General features: G+C 41.1%; 1 protein-coding gene across 1 annotated transcript in view; it reads right to left on the reverse strand.

Annotated features, from left to right (window-relative positions):
* Positions 1-16,943, reverse strand: part of CLVS1 (clavesin 1) — a 223,879-nt gene extending 206,936 nt beyond the window's left edge. Inside the window, exons 1-2 of the mRNA XM_049854250.1 lie at positions 16,854-16,943; positions 2,675-3,302 (exon numbers count right to left, since the gene is read on the reverse strand). Coding sequence (XP_049710207.1) covers positions 2,675-3,129 — 455 coding nt within the window. The 5' untranslated portion in view covers positions 3,130-3,302; positions 16,854-16,943. The remainder of the gene's footprint in view (positions 1-2,674; positions 3,303-16,853) is intronic.
* Between the last annotated feature and the right edge of the window lie 265 nt (positions 16,944-17,208).

Genomic DNA, 17,208 nt, shown 5'->3' on the forward strand with positions numbered 1-17,208 from the left:
GGCCTTGCGGGTGCCATCCTGGCTGCATCTGAGAGACAGGAACCATGCTTGGGGAGAAAGCCAGCAGGTGCTGAGGACAGGCATGCAAGCAGACTGACTTGTCACATCAACTCCATTTTCAAGTACTGTATTACTGTCTCTGTCTGATTGATTTACCATCTATGCTCTATTATTTTTGTAGTGGGGTGTTTATAAGAATAATACTAATAATATTCGAAACTAAGATTATTCAGTGCTGACCACGTGCCAAAAACAACGAGTTGTGTTCCTTAAATGCATTACTTCATTCAAGCCTTCCAACTACACCATTAGCTAGATATCGTTATCACCCCACTTTATAGTGAGGAAACTGAGGCTCAGAGAGGTTGCTTGACCCCAGCCGGACAACTAGTTAGGGACAATATCTGAATTCACAGTGAGTTTACTTGCTATATATATATGTATATTTTTTGTCAGTGGTAGCATTATCATTACCACATTCTTATTAAAACCAAAATGATTTGAAACAAGTATTATTACTTAGTTTGAAAAAAAAAAGAATTGCCTCAAGACCCAGTTTTTGGGGGAGAGAGAATTTACTCCAAAAAGCCTAGTGAAGTAGGAGTCCTGTAAAGTGAATTTTAAAATCCACTCCCATCCACAGGAACAGGCTGATCGAGCTTTGCATTCATGAATCATTAGCACTGGAAGGCATTTCAGGAATTACGTAGTTCCAGCTTCTTATTTTACACAGAAGGAAACTGAGGGACAGAGGTGTAAAATAACTTGGTCAACATGTGGATTATTCCCTCGGAGATTCATTTATTATTTCCAAACAGCACATTTTGAGATATATACAGAACAAATTCTAATACAAAATAAGATGTTTTACCATGGCTTATTTCTTTGTGGCAAATCACCACTTACTGGTGTTCTATGCATCATTTATTTTATCAGATGGAAGTTCTAGAACGCTTCCAACCAAGCACAATTGAAGTCAGCGTGATTATTCCCCAGATGCATCAAAAGTTTTCTGTTTCAAAACCCCAAATGTTAATGTGCCATTTTGGGGAGAAGTACCATTCCCTCTAATTTAGCCCTGTCGTTCCTGTGTTGATGGTGTGTGTCTCAGGGGAAATTATCCTGTGGTAGCTGAGTGTTAGCTGGGTATATGTTTGCACCATTGCCAGGCCATATATTGGACAACAGGCAGGGATCGTGTGTTTCATCATTGTCATCAGTGCCTTAGTAAAAGCCCTGCCACAAAATCTATACTCAGCAAATACCTGTTGAGGGAATGATGAATGGATGTATGTAAAGACGCAGAAATCTTTCTAACCATAAAGCAATGCAAAGAGAGGTGCATCATGAATACTTTACAGACCAACAGAGCAGAAATGTGGACATTCCTCCCAGCTCAGGTGCAGATCTGCCCAATCTCTAGACAGATAATGTTAAAACATTCCAATACCTTCCCAGGGTTAAGCTGCCCTACCTTGGCTTAACAACCAGAAAATAACCAGTGGTCCCTAAGGTGTCCTACACTGTTATCATTTAGAGGAGGAGATGTGAAGGTGAGACGGTGAAAGGGGTACCCTAGACATGCCTTTTAATGGCATCAGGGATGCTTTGGTATATTTTGTAAGTTAAACCTGTGTCTCCCCAAGTAAAATAAAAAGTTCAAGTTCAAAGGCTTGGAGATATGTGAAAAACCATAGCTATTCAAGGCAAAGTTTGTACTTCTCTCAGGCTAGATCAGAGAAGGGAAGGGAATGAAGCAGAGCCAGAGATGCAGAAGGTGGATCATGAAGACTTACTTTGGTTTGAAGGCTTTGCTCTTTGGAGAATCAGGGCAACGACACACTGGCTGCAGTGTAGACTACACTGACTTAGAGAAGCCAAGGCTGGAGACAGGGATGCCAGTTAGGAGACTGTCCAAGCAATGTTAAGTGAGAAACGGTGAGAACCTGTGCTAAGGCAATAGTAATGGAGAGCAAAGAAAAGTGAAGAGATCGGCGAGATATTTAAGAAGAAAAGGACAGGGCTTGGTGATTAGTTGGATGTGAGGAGCAAAGGGCAGGGAAAAGTCAAGGATGGCTCCCAGATTTCTGGTTTGAGACACTGGATGGATGGAAAAACAGTATAGTGTGGAAGATGCTAAGTTCATTTTGGAACATCCTGAATTTGGGGCTCTTTATAGAACTTTCAGGGAGAAGAAATGTCTAGAGGGCATTTGGATAGAAAGTTCAGGAATTCAGAAGAAATATAAGATATTAAAGTCATGAAGAGGATCCAAGAAATTATTTGTATGTGTTGAAAACATTGATTTAAAGCTATCTACTGAATCTATTTTTGTTGTTGTTCAAGATGAGAACCCTAAGACAGAATACATGGCTCTTTTAGAAGAACAGATCTCTGTTTTGTTAAAATAGACGATCCATTTTGAGAACTACAATAATGACTTCTAAGGTCCCTTACAACTTCAAGGCTATGATTCTATTATTCAAAACACACTGCAAATCTGACGTTGCCTTTTAATGACACTAAACCAATGGCCCTTAAGACTTACTTTGTGGAGTATGGAACATATTTTAATAAATAGAAGCCCACAACCCGTAAAACCATATAACCCCAAACATGCAGTGATTATGCTTATAGAAAAGAAAAACCAAGTAAAGACACTATCTACATTTACCTACTCTGATCCCAATTGGCTGCAAACAGCAGAAGGATCTTCCTGCCATAGTGGTCTCGGTTTTCCAGCACTCCAGGGAACCCATCGATCAGAGCCCTCTTAATGCCGGGGTCGTCTGCCTTGAAGTTTTTGAACATGTCCAGATTTAGCTGGCGGTACTGGAAGTACTGGGCCAGGAGTCTAAAGGCATCTGCTTGGTGAAACTTCCTGGCTCGGAGAAACCTCAGAATGAAGGCATCATCTGTGCGTAAAAACCCAATGTCAGGCCTGGTGATGATCATGTCCCTGACCTGCTGAATATCTTGATGTAAAACATCTGGGTTCTCATTCAGTTCCAGGCGAGCTTTCTCTATAGTCTCTGGGCTGAGTCCAGCCTGTAGGTGGGTCATCTTGGCCAAATCTCCTTTCCAGCTGCTTAATTTCTGATATTTTGAAAGAAGACAGACTGATCCCATTCACCTGATGGTCTGCTGAAACTGTGGCCCATTCAACAGTGTTCTTACAAAACTGCCACCAAAAAAGACAACGAAGGAGTCTTCTTCCTGTTCCTGGAAAGCAGCAGTAGGACATTCAGGCCCTATGTGGTAGTTGCCATCCAAGGGAGAAGCAAAACCCAGGCCATCGCTTACTGTAAAACAAATGCACACAAGAGAAACAGAACAGAGATGATACAAAGAAAGACCAGGTCAGTTCGGTGAAGCTTCAGTAGAAAAGCAGTATATTAATTATGCTGTGGTTCTGATTAGGTATTTAACAATAAATGCTAAATTATCCTTAAAATGGAATACTTAGCATAATTTTATTATTGACAAATTGAATGGATAACACATAAGCATTTGAAATATATTTGAGAACTTTTTAGTTACGTTGGCTTGTTAACATAATAGCATATGATCAGATTAACAATAGATTGCTGTTTTATTAATTACTTTAAGAAACAGAAAGAAGATCCTTCTCCATTACAGCATGTTTTATGTGGCTCTTCACAGGCCTAAAGATGGCAGAGAATTTATGGCTGCTGTACAATTTATGGAAACCCTGGTGGCTCAGTGGTTAAGTGCTATGGCTACTAACCAAAGGGTTGGCAGTTCAAACCCACCAGGTGCTCCTTGGAAACTCTATGGGGGCAGTTCTACTCTGGCCTAAAGAGTCGCTATGAGTCAGAATCAATTCGATGGCACTGGGTTTGGTTTGGGTTTTTTTTTGGTACAGTTTATTGCTTCTGTTAGCCTCTTTTCACCAACAGACATGTCTTTCACAGAAATATCCCTTTTGTTTTAAGGCAGCCATTTGCATCTTAACAATACATAGAATTGTAAAAGGTCATTTTATCCTAACCTTACATATACCTAGTCACTCAAAAGAGATTTCCAATGGGGCGGGGCGGGGGGGGGGAGTTTGTGGCTCAAAATTGAAATACAATAACCAAATTCAGCAGCAATGAGAAAGGATATTCACCTGCGGACATTTAAAAACTGCTGTATTATTTGTACCTGGCACTTTTCTGCAGAGACGGCAAATAGCCGTGAAATTCTTGCTTGGTCCCCAACATACACTTAGAACATTCCATTCTATATCATTCTTTCCTGTTGTCTTGAGATACCACCTGGTTTATGATAATGACTGAGTGTTTCAATGTCCTTAGGTATATCCCTTCTGATAACTCCACCTAAATGGCATACAGAAAAACACCTAAACTACTTGTATCTCTCTCATTTTAAATGTCAGTTAAGCTGCCTCAGATATTTATTTGGTCTAACCTGGAAGTTCCAAACATCAGCAGAGATACTCAGTGTGAATAAACTTGGAAGTGTATATGTTTTCCTATCTGTCCTAGGTCAACAGTATCTGCAATAAGGGCAGAATATTCACCCCAACCTAATTATTATTGATAATGATTTATCATAAAAATAATTTAAAAGATAAACAAGCCTCCTGCTTAGTTTAGGACTAGCTTAGTTTAGGACTAATTTCTTTTTCTTTGTTTTTATTATTGTAGTCTTGATGCAGGTTTACAGAACAAACTAGCTTCTCATTAAACAGTTAGTACACATATCGTTTTATGACATTGGTTAACAACCCCACGACATGTCAACACTCTCCCTTCTTGACCTTGGGTTTCCTATTACCAGCTTTCCTGTCCCCTCCTGTCTTCTAGTCCTTGCCTCAGGGCTGGTGTGCCCCTTTAGTCTCATTTTGTTTTAAGGGCCTGTCTAATCTTTGGCTGAAGGGTGAAGCTCAGGAGTGACTTCGTTACTGAGCTAAAAGGGTATCCGTGGGTCATACTCTCAGGGGTTCTCCAGTCTGTGTCAGGCCAGTAAGTCTGATCTTTTTTTTCTGAGTTAGAATTTTGTTCTTCATTTTTCTCCAGCTCTGTCCCGGACCCTCTATTGTGATCCCTGTCAGAGCAGTAGGACTAATTTCTTAAGGGAGGCAACCAACTTAACATTTCTGCTTTATGTTGCCTTTCAGATATGGGGGAGATGAAGAACAGGTCAAGTAACTGGCATTCATTAAGCAGCACTTGGTAATGTGCTGAAACCAGAAATAGAAGAGACTCCTGCTTCTCACTGATTTTAAGTACCTAGAATAGTAAAAGAAAATAGTGCTATGAACTGAAATCTTAGATTCCCACGATAGGAAGAAATTTCCAAATCCATCTAGTTCAATCTTCATCTGACGTTAAAATTCCCTCTCCATTAGCCTCATCCCAATCCTTCAAAAAGTCACCTCATTGGCTGTTGAACTTCTCTAGTTCACTCCTACACCCCCTGTAATCTCTCCTGGACTCACTGCTGAAACTGCTTTCCCAACATCATCAATGACTTCAAAGAGCATAAGATTTATCATCCAAACCTAGACATTATGGGGAAACACTCGTGGAGTAGTGGTTAGAAACTATGGCTGCTAACCAAAAGGTCGGCAGTGAATCCACCAGGCGTTCCTTGGAAACTCAATGGAGCAGTTCTACTCTGTCCTTTAGGCTCGCTATGAGTCGGAATCGGCTCAGCGGCAACTGGTACGGGTATGGTAGACATTAGGGGATACTGGCAATCATAATGCTGGACCAGCAGCACAAACTGGAACGGTTCTAAGAAAATCCGGAAAGATGGTCATCTTCTTTGTTGACCTCTTTGTTGCTGCATCCAATAGACAAATTTTAGTATCCATTATGGGTTACCTTTATTCAGTATTTCCTGTTGACTACTTCATCCTTCTTCAAATTCTCCTACATTTTCCTGCTATTTTCTGTGATTTCATACCCTCAAATTTTTCTCTTAGCTTTTTCGTCATTTCTACTCAGTCTTATCACTCCAATGCCAGTGCTTTCTAGTATCAGACCCCATATCTTTCTCCTGATCTTCGGGCTACGTATCCAACTGCCTACAGAACATCCCCGCTTAGATGTTCCATCGACATAACAAAGTCAGTATGTTCAATATCGAACTGATCAGTTTCTCATTTGAATTGGTTCCTCCACCTTCATCTCATAGGAAATGACATCTTCCATGAAGCTTCCTCTGCCAGAAACTTGCAATTATTCCATCCTCTCCCTTACTACCACCCACTCCCAGGCAATTGCTTCCACAATATTTTGCAAGTCTGTCCACTTCTTTCCATCCTCATTCAGTGTCTTTGTTCAGGCCACATGGCTTTTCACTTGCTTACTCCTGCAGCATTTTTCTCACTTGTGCCCTTGCTGCCAACCTTGCCCCTTTCCAATCCATTCTCTGGATTACAATTGAAATCTGTTCATATCACTCTTGGATTAAAATAAATCAACAGCTTCACATTGCCCTAGGATAAAGTATAAAACTATGTAACATGGATTTTAAGACCCTTCATCATGTGATCTGATCTGTCCCTCCAGAGTCATCTCTCCAGCCACGCAGCCACACTGAGCCACTTGCGGTTCTTCTCACCTCCATGGGCTTTGGCAAAAGCTGCTCTCTTCCTAGAATGCCTGCTGGTGCCTACCTGATTAATTCCTGTCTGCCCTTCAGTACTCAGCCTGGAGGTCATTTTCTCCAGGAGACCCTCCCTGACCTTCAGAGGTCGTGCGTCCCCACAGTCCATACATACCACATCTTCTTGCCATTTTCCTTTCCCCTTCTGTATTCTAAACCCCTTGAAGACAAGAAGTGGATGTGATTCATTGGTGAATCCCCAGCACATACCTAGCACAAAAAGGGTCAGGTCCTTGAATGGAGGGACTCCATTGTATTCATCACCATATGTTCAACACCTTATGTTCTAGGGCTGCACAGTCGGTGCTCAGTAAGTGCGTAGAGAATAACTGAAGAGACTACTTTCTCAAACTGTTTTTTTCAAATGAATAAGTAAGTGGATTTTCCCCCTCTGGTTGGATTGTTTTCCTTAAATGAGGAAGTTGTAGCAGACTTTTAATATCCTCCCTCATCCACAAAGTATACATTTTTTTCTAGGTAAACTTATCCTAGGCACATTGTATTTCAGATCCTCCTTGAAGCATGCTGGGTAATGTTAATAGTTCCAAGCCATGGAGCAGTGCATAGCAACAGCTCATTCCCACACTGAAGATTTAAAGCTGCTTGGAGCAAGTTACTTACCTTACAGTTCAGAGAACTCAACAATCTTTCCAAGATAAATTACTACAAGTTCAAGGGGAGAGTTGAGATTGCATTTTTCATGGCCTGCTTCCACACATAGCTATGCCTCCAATCTATAATATCTGAAATAAATTTGCTTCAATCTATATCTTTATTCTGTGCTCAGCATACAGTAGAGTTTTCTGGGGACAATACAGAAGCCAGGGCCACTGGGTTTCATACTTATTCAGAAGTCTGAATAGACTGTTACTTTAATAACAATTTCAACTGATAATATTTAAGGCCCTAAAAGTGATACACCATGCAAGGATATTCTCTAGGATGTAGCATTTTCAGTTGACTGCACATCACGTAATCTTTTGTTCCTGTGAAGGACTTGGTTCACATTCGACTTTTCTGAATTGGTTAAAAAAGCTGTAAAGGGACAGACTAGATGACATATCATCTAAAGAAATGGGAGTGGTAATTTTGTCCCATGGTATTAGTATTAGCTGTAATTTATTATTTCTTGTAGCCATGTTTATTATGTCCCAGGTCCTTGAATAATCTCTTGTAATGAATTACAATATTTAATCCTTAGAACAAATGTATGAGACGAGTATATTACTGTCCCCATTTTTCAAATGGTGAAACTGAGACACAGAGAGTCTAAATGACTCACTCAAGTTTGTACAGCTACTTATAGGCGGGGACTGGATCCAAGCCCAATCTTTCTCCAAATCCCTTGTATTTTCTCTTTAAGTGCCCTTTTAAATGCTCTTCATTTTTTTTTTTTTTTTCACTACTATGCTATTCTGCCTCATAGGTGTCCACAGAGATTCTAATATTTACTACTTAGGAGCTATGTGGGAGCCCTGGTGGTGCAGTGGTTAAGCATTTGGCTGCTAACCAAAAGGTCAGCAGTTTGAATCTACCAGACACTTCTTGGAAACACTATGGGGCAGTTCTGCTCTGTCCTTTAGGGTCGCTACGAGTCAGGATTGGCTTGATGGCAATGAGTTTGATTTTTTATTTATTTTTTAGGAGCTATGTGACCTTTGGAAACCCTGGTGGTGTAGTGGCTAAGTGCTATGGCTGCTAACGAAGAGGTCAGCAGTTTGAATCTACCAGGCACTTCTTGGAAACTCTATGCGGCAGTTAGTTCTACTCTGTCCTATAGGGTCACTATGAGTTGGAATCGACTCGACGGCAGTGGGGTTTTTTTTTTGGATGTGACCTTTAGCAAGTCACCTTCCCTCTCAGAACCTCATTGTCCTCTGCTAAAATCCTTTCAGATTTACCTTTCTATGAGCCTATGTCCAGTGGGTTCCAAGATTTTCTTAGGTTACCTAATACTGTGCCTGACAGATGTCCAGTTATTGTCTTTGTTTCTTCATTGAAAGATGGCTGGAGCTGTTTAAAATCTAGCTGTCTATGCCTTTCCCAGCTAACACTAGCTTTTGCTCTTCCTTAACGTAGTTTCCTTTTGTGAAATGACAGATCCAAGACCCTGCCATTCTGTTTGAGTGACTGGTAGATACTTTACCGTGCCTAATAGAGTACTGAGAAGCCCTGGTGGTGTAGTGGTTAAGTGCTACAGCTACTAACCAAAAGGTCGGCAGTTTGAATCCACCAGGCACTCCTTGGAAACTCTATGGGGCAGTTCTACTCTGTCCTATAGGGTTGCTATGAGTTGGAATCAACTCGATGGCAATGGGTTTGGTTTGGTTTTTTGGAACAGAGTAACAAGGATGCCAGGACGTTGAAATGTACTTGATAACCAAAACAGACACTTGAGGCAGATTGATATGAGCATCATAAACCATCTCTCCCACTGCTGGTTGAGCCCTAAGTGATTCTGTATCTATAGATTGTTGCAAAAATATGAAGAGTAACTCAGCAGCAGCCTCTAAGGAAGCCAAGGTAGAGGCTACCTCCACTATTAATTCATGCCTTCTCTAAGGACTAGTCACTGCAGTGGTGGTGTTTTTGGATGGGAATCCCTGGGTGGTGCAAACAGTTAACATGCTAGGCTGCTAACAAAAAGATTGGTGATTCAAGTCCTCCTAGAGGCACCTTTGAAAAAAGGTCTGGTGATCTATTTCCAAAAAATCACCCATTGAAAAACCTGTGGAGTACACGTGGGGTTGCTATGAGTCAGAATCAATGGCAAGTGGTTAAAAAAAAAAAAAAAAGTAAATTGTTGAATTAGGGGAGGAAAAAAATATCTCTGTGTTGTGATATTTTTGAAAACATGGCACCTATAGATCCCGGACACATGCTTCATCTCAAATTTCCATTAGAAAAATATCTATGTGTGCATTTCCTCATACTAAATTCAGTCTCAGGAAGTGCATTTGTACACATACACACCCTAGTTTTTACAGGTCGAAGAGTCAAGGTGAAAAAAAAAAATCCTTTTAGAAAGTATAGTAATTTAAATGAAATCTATTTTGGTTATTTTATACTCTGTTGTTCTCATTTATTTTGTGATCATCTTCAGAAACATGCATTAAATATAGTGGGAGACAATCAGAATAGCAGTCTCGCCTACAAATATGTATGTGTGGATATGGTTATTTCAAAGCATTTTGCTCAATTACCCTTTTTCATTGTTACAGACCCTGCAGTGTAGGCAGGAGGAAGGTAATTCCTGAGTACATGCTGAGGATCACATGAAATAACGTAGGTAAAAATGCTTGGGAAATAAAAAGCTCCACTGTCCATTAACTGTAATATTCTTGTTGATTTCATAGTTATGTTGACTCCAGGTAAGTGACAGGATATTTTGGCATTGAACAGCTAAGTGACTGGCCTAAAGCCAGTTAATGAGACCGTGTTAGAGCTGGAAAGAAAAACAAATACTCCCTGAGTACTTGTTCTGTGCCAAGAGCTCTAATATTATGTGATTTAATCTTCACACCAATCCTTAAAATTAGCTTATTGCTCTGCTTGTTAGGCAAAAGGAAAAGCCCGAGGTTATGGGTGTAAGAGTGGAGACTGACTTCTAAACCCACAGCCTCTATCCGTGGTGCCTTTTCTGGAACACTCTGGGTACCAGTGCCCCATCACGCACTCACACTTACGCTCACACAGAGGCACACACCTACACCCACAAGCCTTAGAGGAGATCGGCTCAGATGTTGTGAAACTGACACAATTTGGGGAGGAAAGAGTATCTCACTGTCATAATTACAAGGATAAAATCTACCAAGCCTAAGTATTGTTTGGGATATAGAACACTGACAATTAAGGAACAGTTCTGCAAATTTGTATGCCTTCTGGGTGTTCTTGGTAATATAAAGAGCAATTTGAGTATACATAAATAAAATACAAATATGAAATGAGAAACTGCCCTCATCTTTGTCTGGTGGGCTTCTCTTTCAAGAAAATCTAGAAAATGAATCACAGTGATAAATCTCCTCACATAAATCAACTACCTCATGCATCAGAAAGGGTAAAATGTGTATTTCCAAAGTTGACAGGTACATCAAATGAGGTATAGATCTTCATAGCTCTTTACCGTTCTAAAGCCCCACTTCGATTTTTTTTAACTGAATATGCATTTTTCCCCTAGGAATGCCAAAAGAAATTTTTATACGGAACAAAATAAAAATAGATGCTGCTGATACATCTAGACTAAAGCTGAAAATCACAGTGAGCAAAATTCTGTTTTTTTAAAGTATGACTGTATTTGAAATCTTTCCTGAAAGACTATATGCTCCCTTACTGCCAGTAGATCCGACATTAAATCTCAGAGGCTGCTTGATTGCAACATTCTTTGGGGCTGAACAACAAAAATGGTGGCCGTTGAGTTCATTCCGACTCATAGCAACCCTATAGGACAGAGTAGAGCTGCCCCATAGGGCTTCCAATGAGCAGCTGGTGGATTCAAATTGCTGACCTTTTGGTTAGCAGCAGAGCTCTTAACCATTGTGTCACCAGGGCTCCTGACCAGAAAGGAGTCTTTTTTCCAATGGACGAAATTTCAGATTGTCCATTAGAGTTTGTAGGTCTCCTGTGTGAGGACTGGCCCCAAACCATCAACTTTCCATCAACTGCTAGCCAACCTACAGATATTAACTATCTTTACCAGGGTGGGAGGAGTACTCTGGAAGGATAAAGGGGAGAACTTTAATGGCGAAAGTGTACAGTGACCAGAATTCAGCCCAGTCCTAGCCCAGGGCTTACCCTTGCCACATAAATATTCATTGTGTAAATTCCCTTGGCTCCTTTTAAAATAGAAATCCAGCACACAGTCATCTGCTCCCATTTGGTCCTGCTTTTAAGAAGGTTAAAAGTAAATTGGAATGAGTTTCATCAGGATAGAGACACTGGAAACGTCTAGCCAAAATAGATGCCAGATCAGAATTAGAATAGACTGAGATTCAGAGGAAGTCGACAGAGGATTGTGTCCTGAGTTCTAGAACAATCGACAAAGTTTTTATTCTTTTATTGAGGAGGGAAGGTAATGCAAAGAATTAAGGGAAAAACCAACTTCTAGGGAAGGCTTAGTTTTTTGTTTTTTTGCCTACTTACTGTGTTAGGTAGCAAAGTTTTTAATTGAAGTACCATTTACCTTATACCTCACTGTATTTTGGAAACCCCGGTGGCGTAGTGGTTAGGTGTTACAGGTGCTAACCAAAAGGTCAGCAGTTTGAATCCACCAAGCACTCCTTGGAAACTCTATGGGACAGTTCTACTCTGTCCTACGGGGTCGCTATGAGTCGGAATCAATTCAACAGCAACAGGGCTTTTTTTTTTTTTCATTGTATTTTAAATAAAGACAATCTTTATTTATAGCAGTGGGGGAAGCAATTAAAAAAAAAGAAAAAAAATTTTTTTTATAGCGGTGGGGGAAGCAACATTTACTGAGACATAGAAAATTAGACTAGAAAGTTTTTGTATGATACTAAACTATACCTACAAATTGCCAGCAGTCAATGCCCAGATTCTAACAACAAATTAGCTATGCTTCTTAGGAATATCAACGGAAAGGAATAAAGCCACTGGATCCTTCCTCTCATCAGGGGAAGAGGGCATTTCTCTCAGGATGGGCTCTTTGTTTACAGAGGAAGGGGATCTGAAAAATGTAAGTAAGGCAGGGCTTAGCCAAAGATGGCTGCTCAACCCACTTGCCGCATCTTCCATTCAGTCTTTTTCCCAGCATGTCTATGTGACTGGGCCACTCTTCGGGCTGTGAATGGGCAGACAACACACAACAGGAATCAGGGGTACGAAAACTGCCAGGTGAAGGTGAAGTGCGGGAGTTTGCTTACGGGAGGGAGGAAACTGGCTCTTTGTATGTCGTCTCTCCTCGACTGGAGATATTATTTCTGAGCTCTGATTGCCTCAGAACTTGGAACGGTTTTTATTTTAATGGGCGTGCCATTATTTAATAAACAGACATAAAGGTGGGAATGTGAAAAAAAAAAAGAAGAAAATGGTTTTTGGTCATTGCTTCTCAAAGCGCGGCCCATGGGTCAGCAGCACCAGCATCCCTGGGAGCTTATTAGAAATAAGCTCAGGTCTACTGAATCAGCAGCAGACTCCCCAGACGATTTGTGTGCACATGAATGTTTGAGAAGCACTGGTCTAGAGGATTTGCAAAGAATCAAAGTGATTGAAAAGGTGGGTTATCTGCCTCTGAGGCCAGATTTCACACTATCTGTGGACAGCAGTGACACACTGTCTAAGAGGAGAGTAAAAGCTCTCCCAATACAGCCGTTTCTCTTGGAGCAATGGTAGCCTATCTTACCACACCACTAACTGTTCTCACCCACCGTTGCATGCTCTATATCTCTCTCTGTATCAACTGAACGGAACAAAGGAAGGAGGGAGGGGAAGAGGGAAGGACAAGAGAAGGTAGGAAGGAAGGGAGAGGAGGAGGGAAACAGAAAGAAAGAAAGGAAAGAGAAAAATCTCACATTTTTTGTTTATTTTGATCACACATCAGGCTAGAGGCTTTATACTTATAGAGCCTGTGATTTGAGCCCTCCAACTGCCATTCTCAGACCCACAACTTCTCTCCTATTTCCTTCAAAACTACAAAATAATGAACACTGAGAAAGCTATGTTCTTGATACACTTAAAGGTATGGAACTTCTCATAAGATGTTTGAGTAATAAAAGAAGCAGAATTGAAGTGATGCTATTTTAAGGAGCAGGGCTGGAGGGGCCACCAGCAGCGTCTGCAACATCCAGGAATTGGAGATTCGGCTAAAAGGGTCCAAGATACAGGAGTAGATCAACTCAAACACTTATGGGGAAATTCCTGTTGGTTCTGAAATCAGGAAGGAGAAACTTCATAGAAATAGAGAGCTCACAGACAGCTCAGCTCACCACACGGGAAACATTCTCTGATACGTCTGTCACACAATAACGAAGTCCATAAAAAGGAAAAAAAAAAACAGGTTTACCTGGGAGAGAAGATATGATGAAGGGCTTTGGGAGGCAGGGAGGTACGGAAGAATAATGAACTTAGAGGCACGGGAGAATAATGAACTTATTATTCAAATAAATAAAGGGTTGGGGGAAGAAGGAGGAACTGACCAGTGGATTTCCACATCCCTGAAGAATCAGACAAAAGAACATAAAATTCCATTCAACTAAGAAAAATCTGGATCGGAAATTAAGCATGTTTTTCTCTAGAGAGATATAACACTCAGGGCTGACACTAGACTTGTCAGAATCCACATCGTGTGGACCTTCTGAAAGAACTTTATTCTAGGAAAATGAACGAGACGGAGTGACACAGTGGCTATAACAATGAGCTTAAGCATAACAATGATGAGGATGGCGCAGGACTGGGCAGTGTTTCATTCTGTTGTATGCAGGGTCACTATGAGTTGGAACCGACTTGACAGCAGCTAACAACAACAACAGGGAAATGAAAATAAAATGAACAACAACCTAAACAATAAAAAATTGGGAGACAAATATAAATGGGGAAAATGTCTATCTTGGTGAAGTTGAGGGGATATTTCTGAGCTGACTGCATGTAGCCACACTTCGTAATTTTTATACCCCTTCTGCTGCGTTACTTCCTCTGTTTGAGCCACTGTGTAACAGGAACAGCAGAGAAGGTTTAAGGCAGCCAGAATCCATTTATTAAGGATGGCTCTGCTCAGAGGAGTGAGGAAAGTCCTGGATAGACTTCTCAGGGATAATAAAGTGTTCCTCTTTGTAAAGCCTTGCAGAAGGAGCAGACACCACCAATTCTAGACAGTTCAAGGTTTCATCTTTCGAGAACTGGAGACAAAATAAAGGACCTTCCAACTTTCTATTCCATGCTTCTAAAAGGGTGTGCCCCTCAAAGAATGTGTCTACAACAGGGTCTGATACCACTCCGTGTTGGAAACTCTGTTTTCTGTTCACTTTTAAATCCATTATAAAACTGAGAAAGTCAGTTCTGTTATAGAAATTATGAAAAAAGTAAAACAGCCCTAAATAGAAAAAGTTAATAAGGAAACTGGGGTAGTGGCATTTTAAAAATTAATAAGCATAACATTTCAGTCAGGGAAAGACATTGCTTCTGAGACAGATGCCTGTAAATCTCACCAAAGCAGCACTGTTTTGAAATTTCCCCAGCTTCAGGAAATTGTATTAAGCACAGGAAGACAGCAGCATTGAATTCCTGGCCCGAGTTTCTGGTTAGAAGCAACTAGAATTGGCAATATACACACTTTTTTTTACATTGTCTGATCTGAACCAGACAAGGGATAAGGGAGTTTGAAGAATGGTCTCCCAGGGATTTGAGAGGTCTTCTTTACTGTGCATATCACTGGTCCAAAGACAGCTTATCAATGACCAAATTCTATTCTTTTCTAAAATCCATTCCACTTCATATTTTCATTAGTTTCTTGGTTCAAGTTCACAAATGAGTGAATTTTAGAGGCAGGTGGAATTATGCCTGTGTTTATGTAATTAGTAGCATTAAGTAACATTTGACATAATGGTACTATTCCTCATTCAAAAGAGTATGGAGCTAATTCCTCCTTAAAACTTCTTTGCGAAGATGCCTGTTTGTGACCGTTCTTTATTCTAGTGATAGCCAATCTGGTTTAGGGAAATTTGCTTCACTCTCTATTTGTGAAGAGGCAGAATAAATATACTAGGGCAGTTTTTAAAGGAATCTTTTCTACGCTCCCTTTTAAACTTGATTGTTACATGTGACCTGACATTATTCACATGTAAAAATATAGTCCTGTGTCTTATTTTTAATCAAGATGTTGATTTTATGAAAACCAACTTTCCAAAAAAATCCCAACACAAAAATTGATTAAATGAACACCACGAAAGATTTTTATTTATGACAGGCTTGGGCACTTATTTTCTGATGTTTGTAAGCTGTTATAAAACAAATGATCTTGATTAAATCAAATAGATGCCATGACTTGGATTTGGACCTTAAAGTCCAAATCAGTCAGATATTTGACTGATGTTGCAACTTCTCTTCAGCGGAGACAGAAAACGACAGCACCGTAAAGCAGGGCTTGGCAGAACACAGCTACATAAAATGCCTCTTCAATGTCTGCATTCTGTCACCCATTACTGTTACAGGAAAATGGTGTTACCGAGAAAGCCCACAAAAATCTCCCTTTCCAAATATGAGCCAGTCCTTGACGAGTGATGAACAAAGCCAGGCCACCTGCTCTGAGTCTCATTCCCACTTCGGCCATTTGGGCAAAGGATCTGTCTTCTCTGCATCAATGAGAGGTTCGAGATTTGGAAATTGAAATGAAATAAGCAGGCAGGAAGAGACTTTTGAATACATAGCACTTTTCTAGGAGAGTGGCATTTGTTAGGTTATCATCACTCATCATTCCAATTTTTATTCTGGTTGCTGAGTTAACCTTTGGGGTCCCCATTTTATTGAACATTTCAGTTTAAAAAAAAAACTTAATTCTGGACTTTCTGCAGTAAACATTTTGGAAGGAAAACGGGCATGTGGGTGAGTATGAGTCATAGGCACCACCACCCTGTTCCTTGGTGATTCTCCATTGGAAAACCAGAAACATGAATTCCACCTATATTTCTTTTACAGGAATAACACTATGCCCTGGGCCATGTTAATCCCCTGAACTAAACAACTCCTAATCTGTTGAAAGGCAGCTGGCTAACTGCTGGTTTCTGGCAAATGCCCCATCTGTCCCCCTGCCCGGTGTCTCTCTCTCCTGCCTCTACTTTCCTGTTTTGTCAAGCAGGCGTTTCTCTTTGTTTTCAGGGGTGTCGTTCACCTGAACTTTCCCTCCTAGGTCTGAAGACTTGGGCTCTTTCCTCTACCCTGAGGATCTCGGGCTTTGTCTAAGTGACAAGACACAGCTATGTTCACTGTAGTTACGGCGCTGGTGATGGAGACCGTGACGGTGATGGTGGAGATGGTGGTGCAGATAGTCTAAGGGAGCGCTAGTTGCGCGGGCGCCGGGAGAAGGAAGATGGACCGCGGAGGCTGTGGAGAGTGGGTGCGGGAAGGATGGAGCGCAGAGGGATTGCAGATGGGAGCTGTCCACGCACCGAAGTGCTGAAACGCCGCAGCCATGGCATCGCAAGAGCGGGGGAAAGGCGGAGAGGTGCTGCACACACAGAAAGGAGAAAAAAGGCAACAAATACCTTCACACGGCCGCCCAGCCTTGCTTTGGGAATGTGTTTCTGCAGGTGTCCTCGTTGCTGAGCTGGGTGGGTGAGATTCCCTATTCTGGCAGGTTCGGGCTCAGATTTCTCTAGAAAGCTGTGAATGAAAGCCCCGGCTCCACTGGGCTGTGATTTTGGTAGGAGGCGTGTGCGCCCAAGACTCGGTCCTTCTGTACGGAGCCTGACTTTCCCCTGGGTCCTAAATACCTCCGTACCGCTCCTCGGTCCGTCAGACGGTACCAAGAATTACCGTAATTTTGTAACATCTGGGACAGAAATTACTAGAACCATCACTTCCCCCACAACCTTAAAAAAAGGATTCTTTCAAACAGAT

Source organism: Elephas maximus, chromosome 15 (assembly GCF_024166365.1).
Source record: "Elephas maximus indicus isolate mEleMax1 chromosome 15, mEleMax1 primary haplotype, whole genome shotgun sequence".
In the NCBI taxonomy this organism is placed as follows: Eukaryota; Metazoa; Chordata; class Mammalia; order Proboscidea; family Elephantidae; genus Elephas; species Elephas maximus.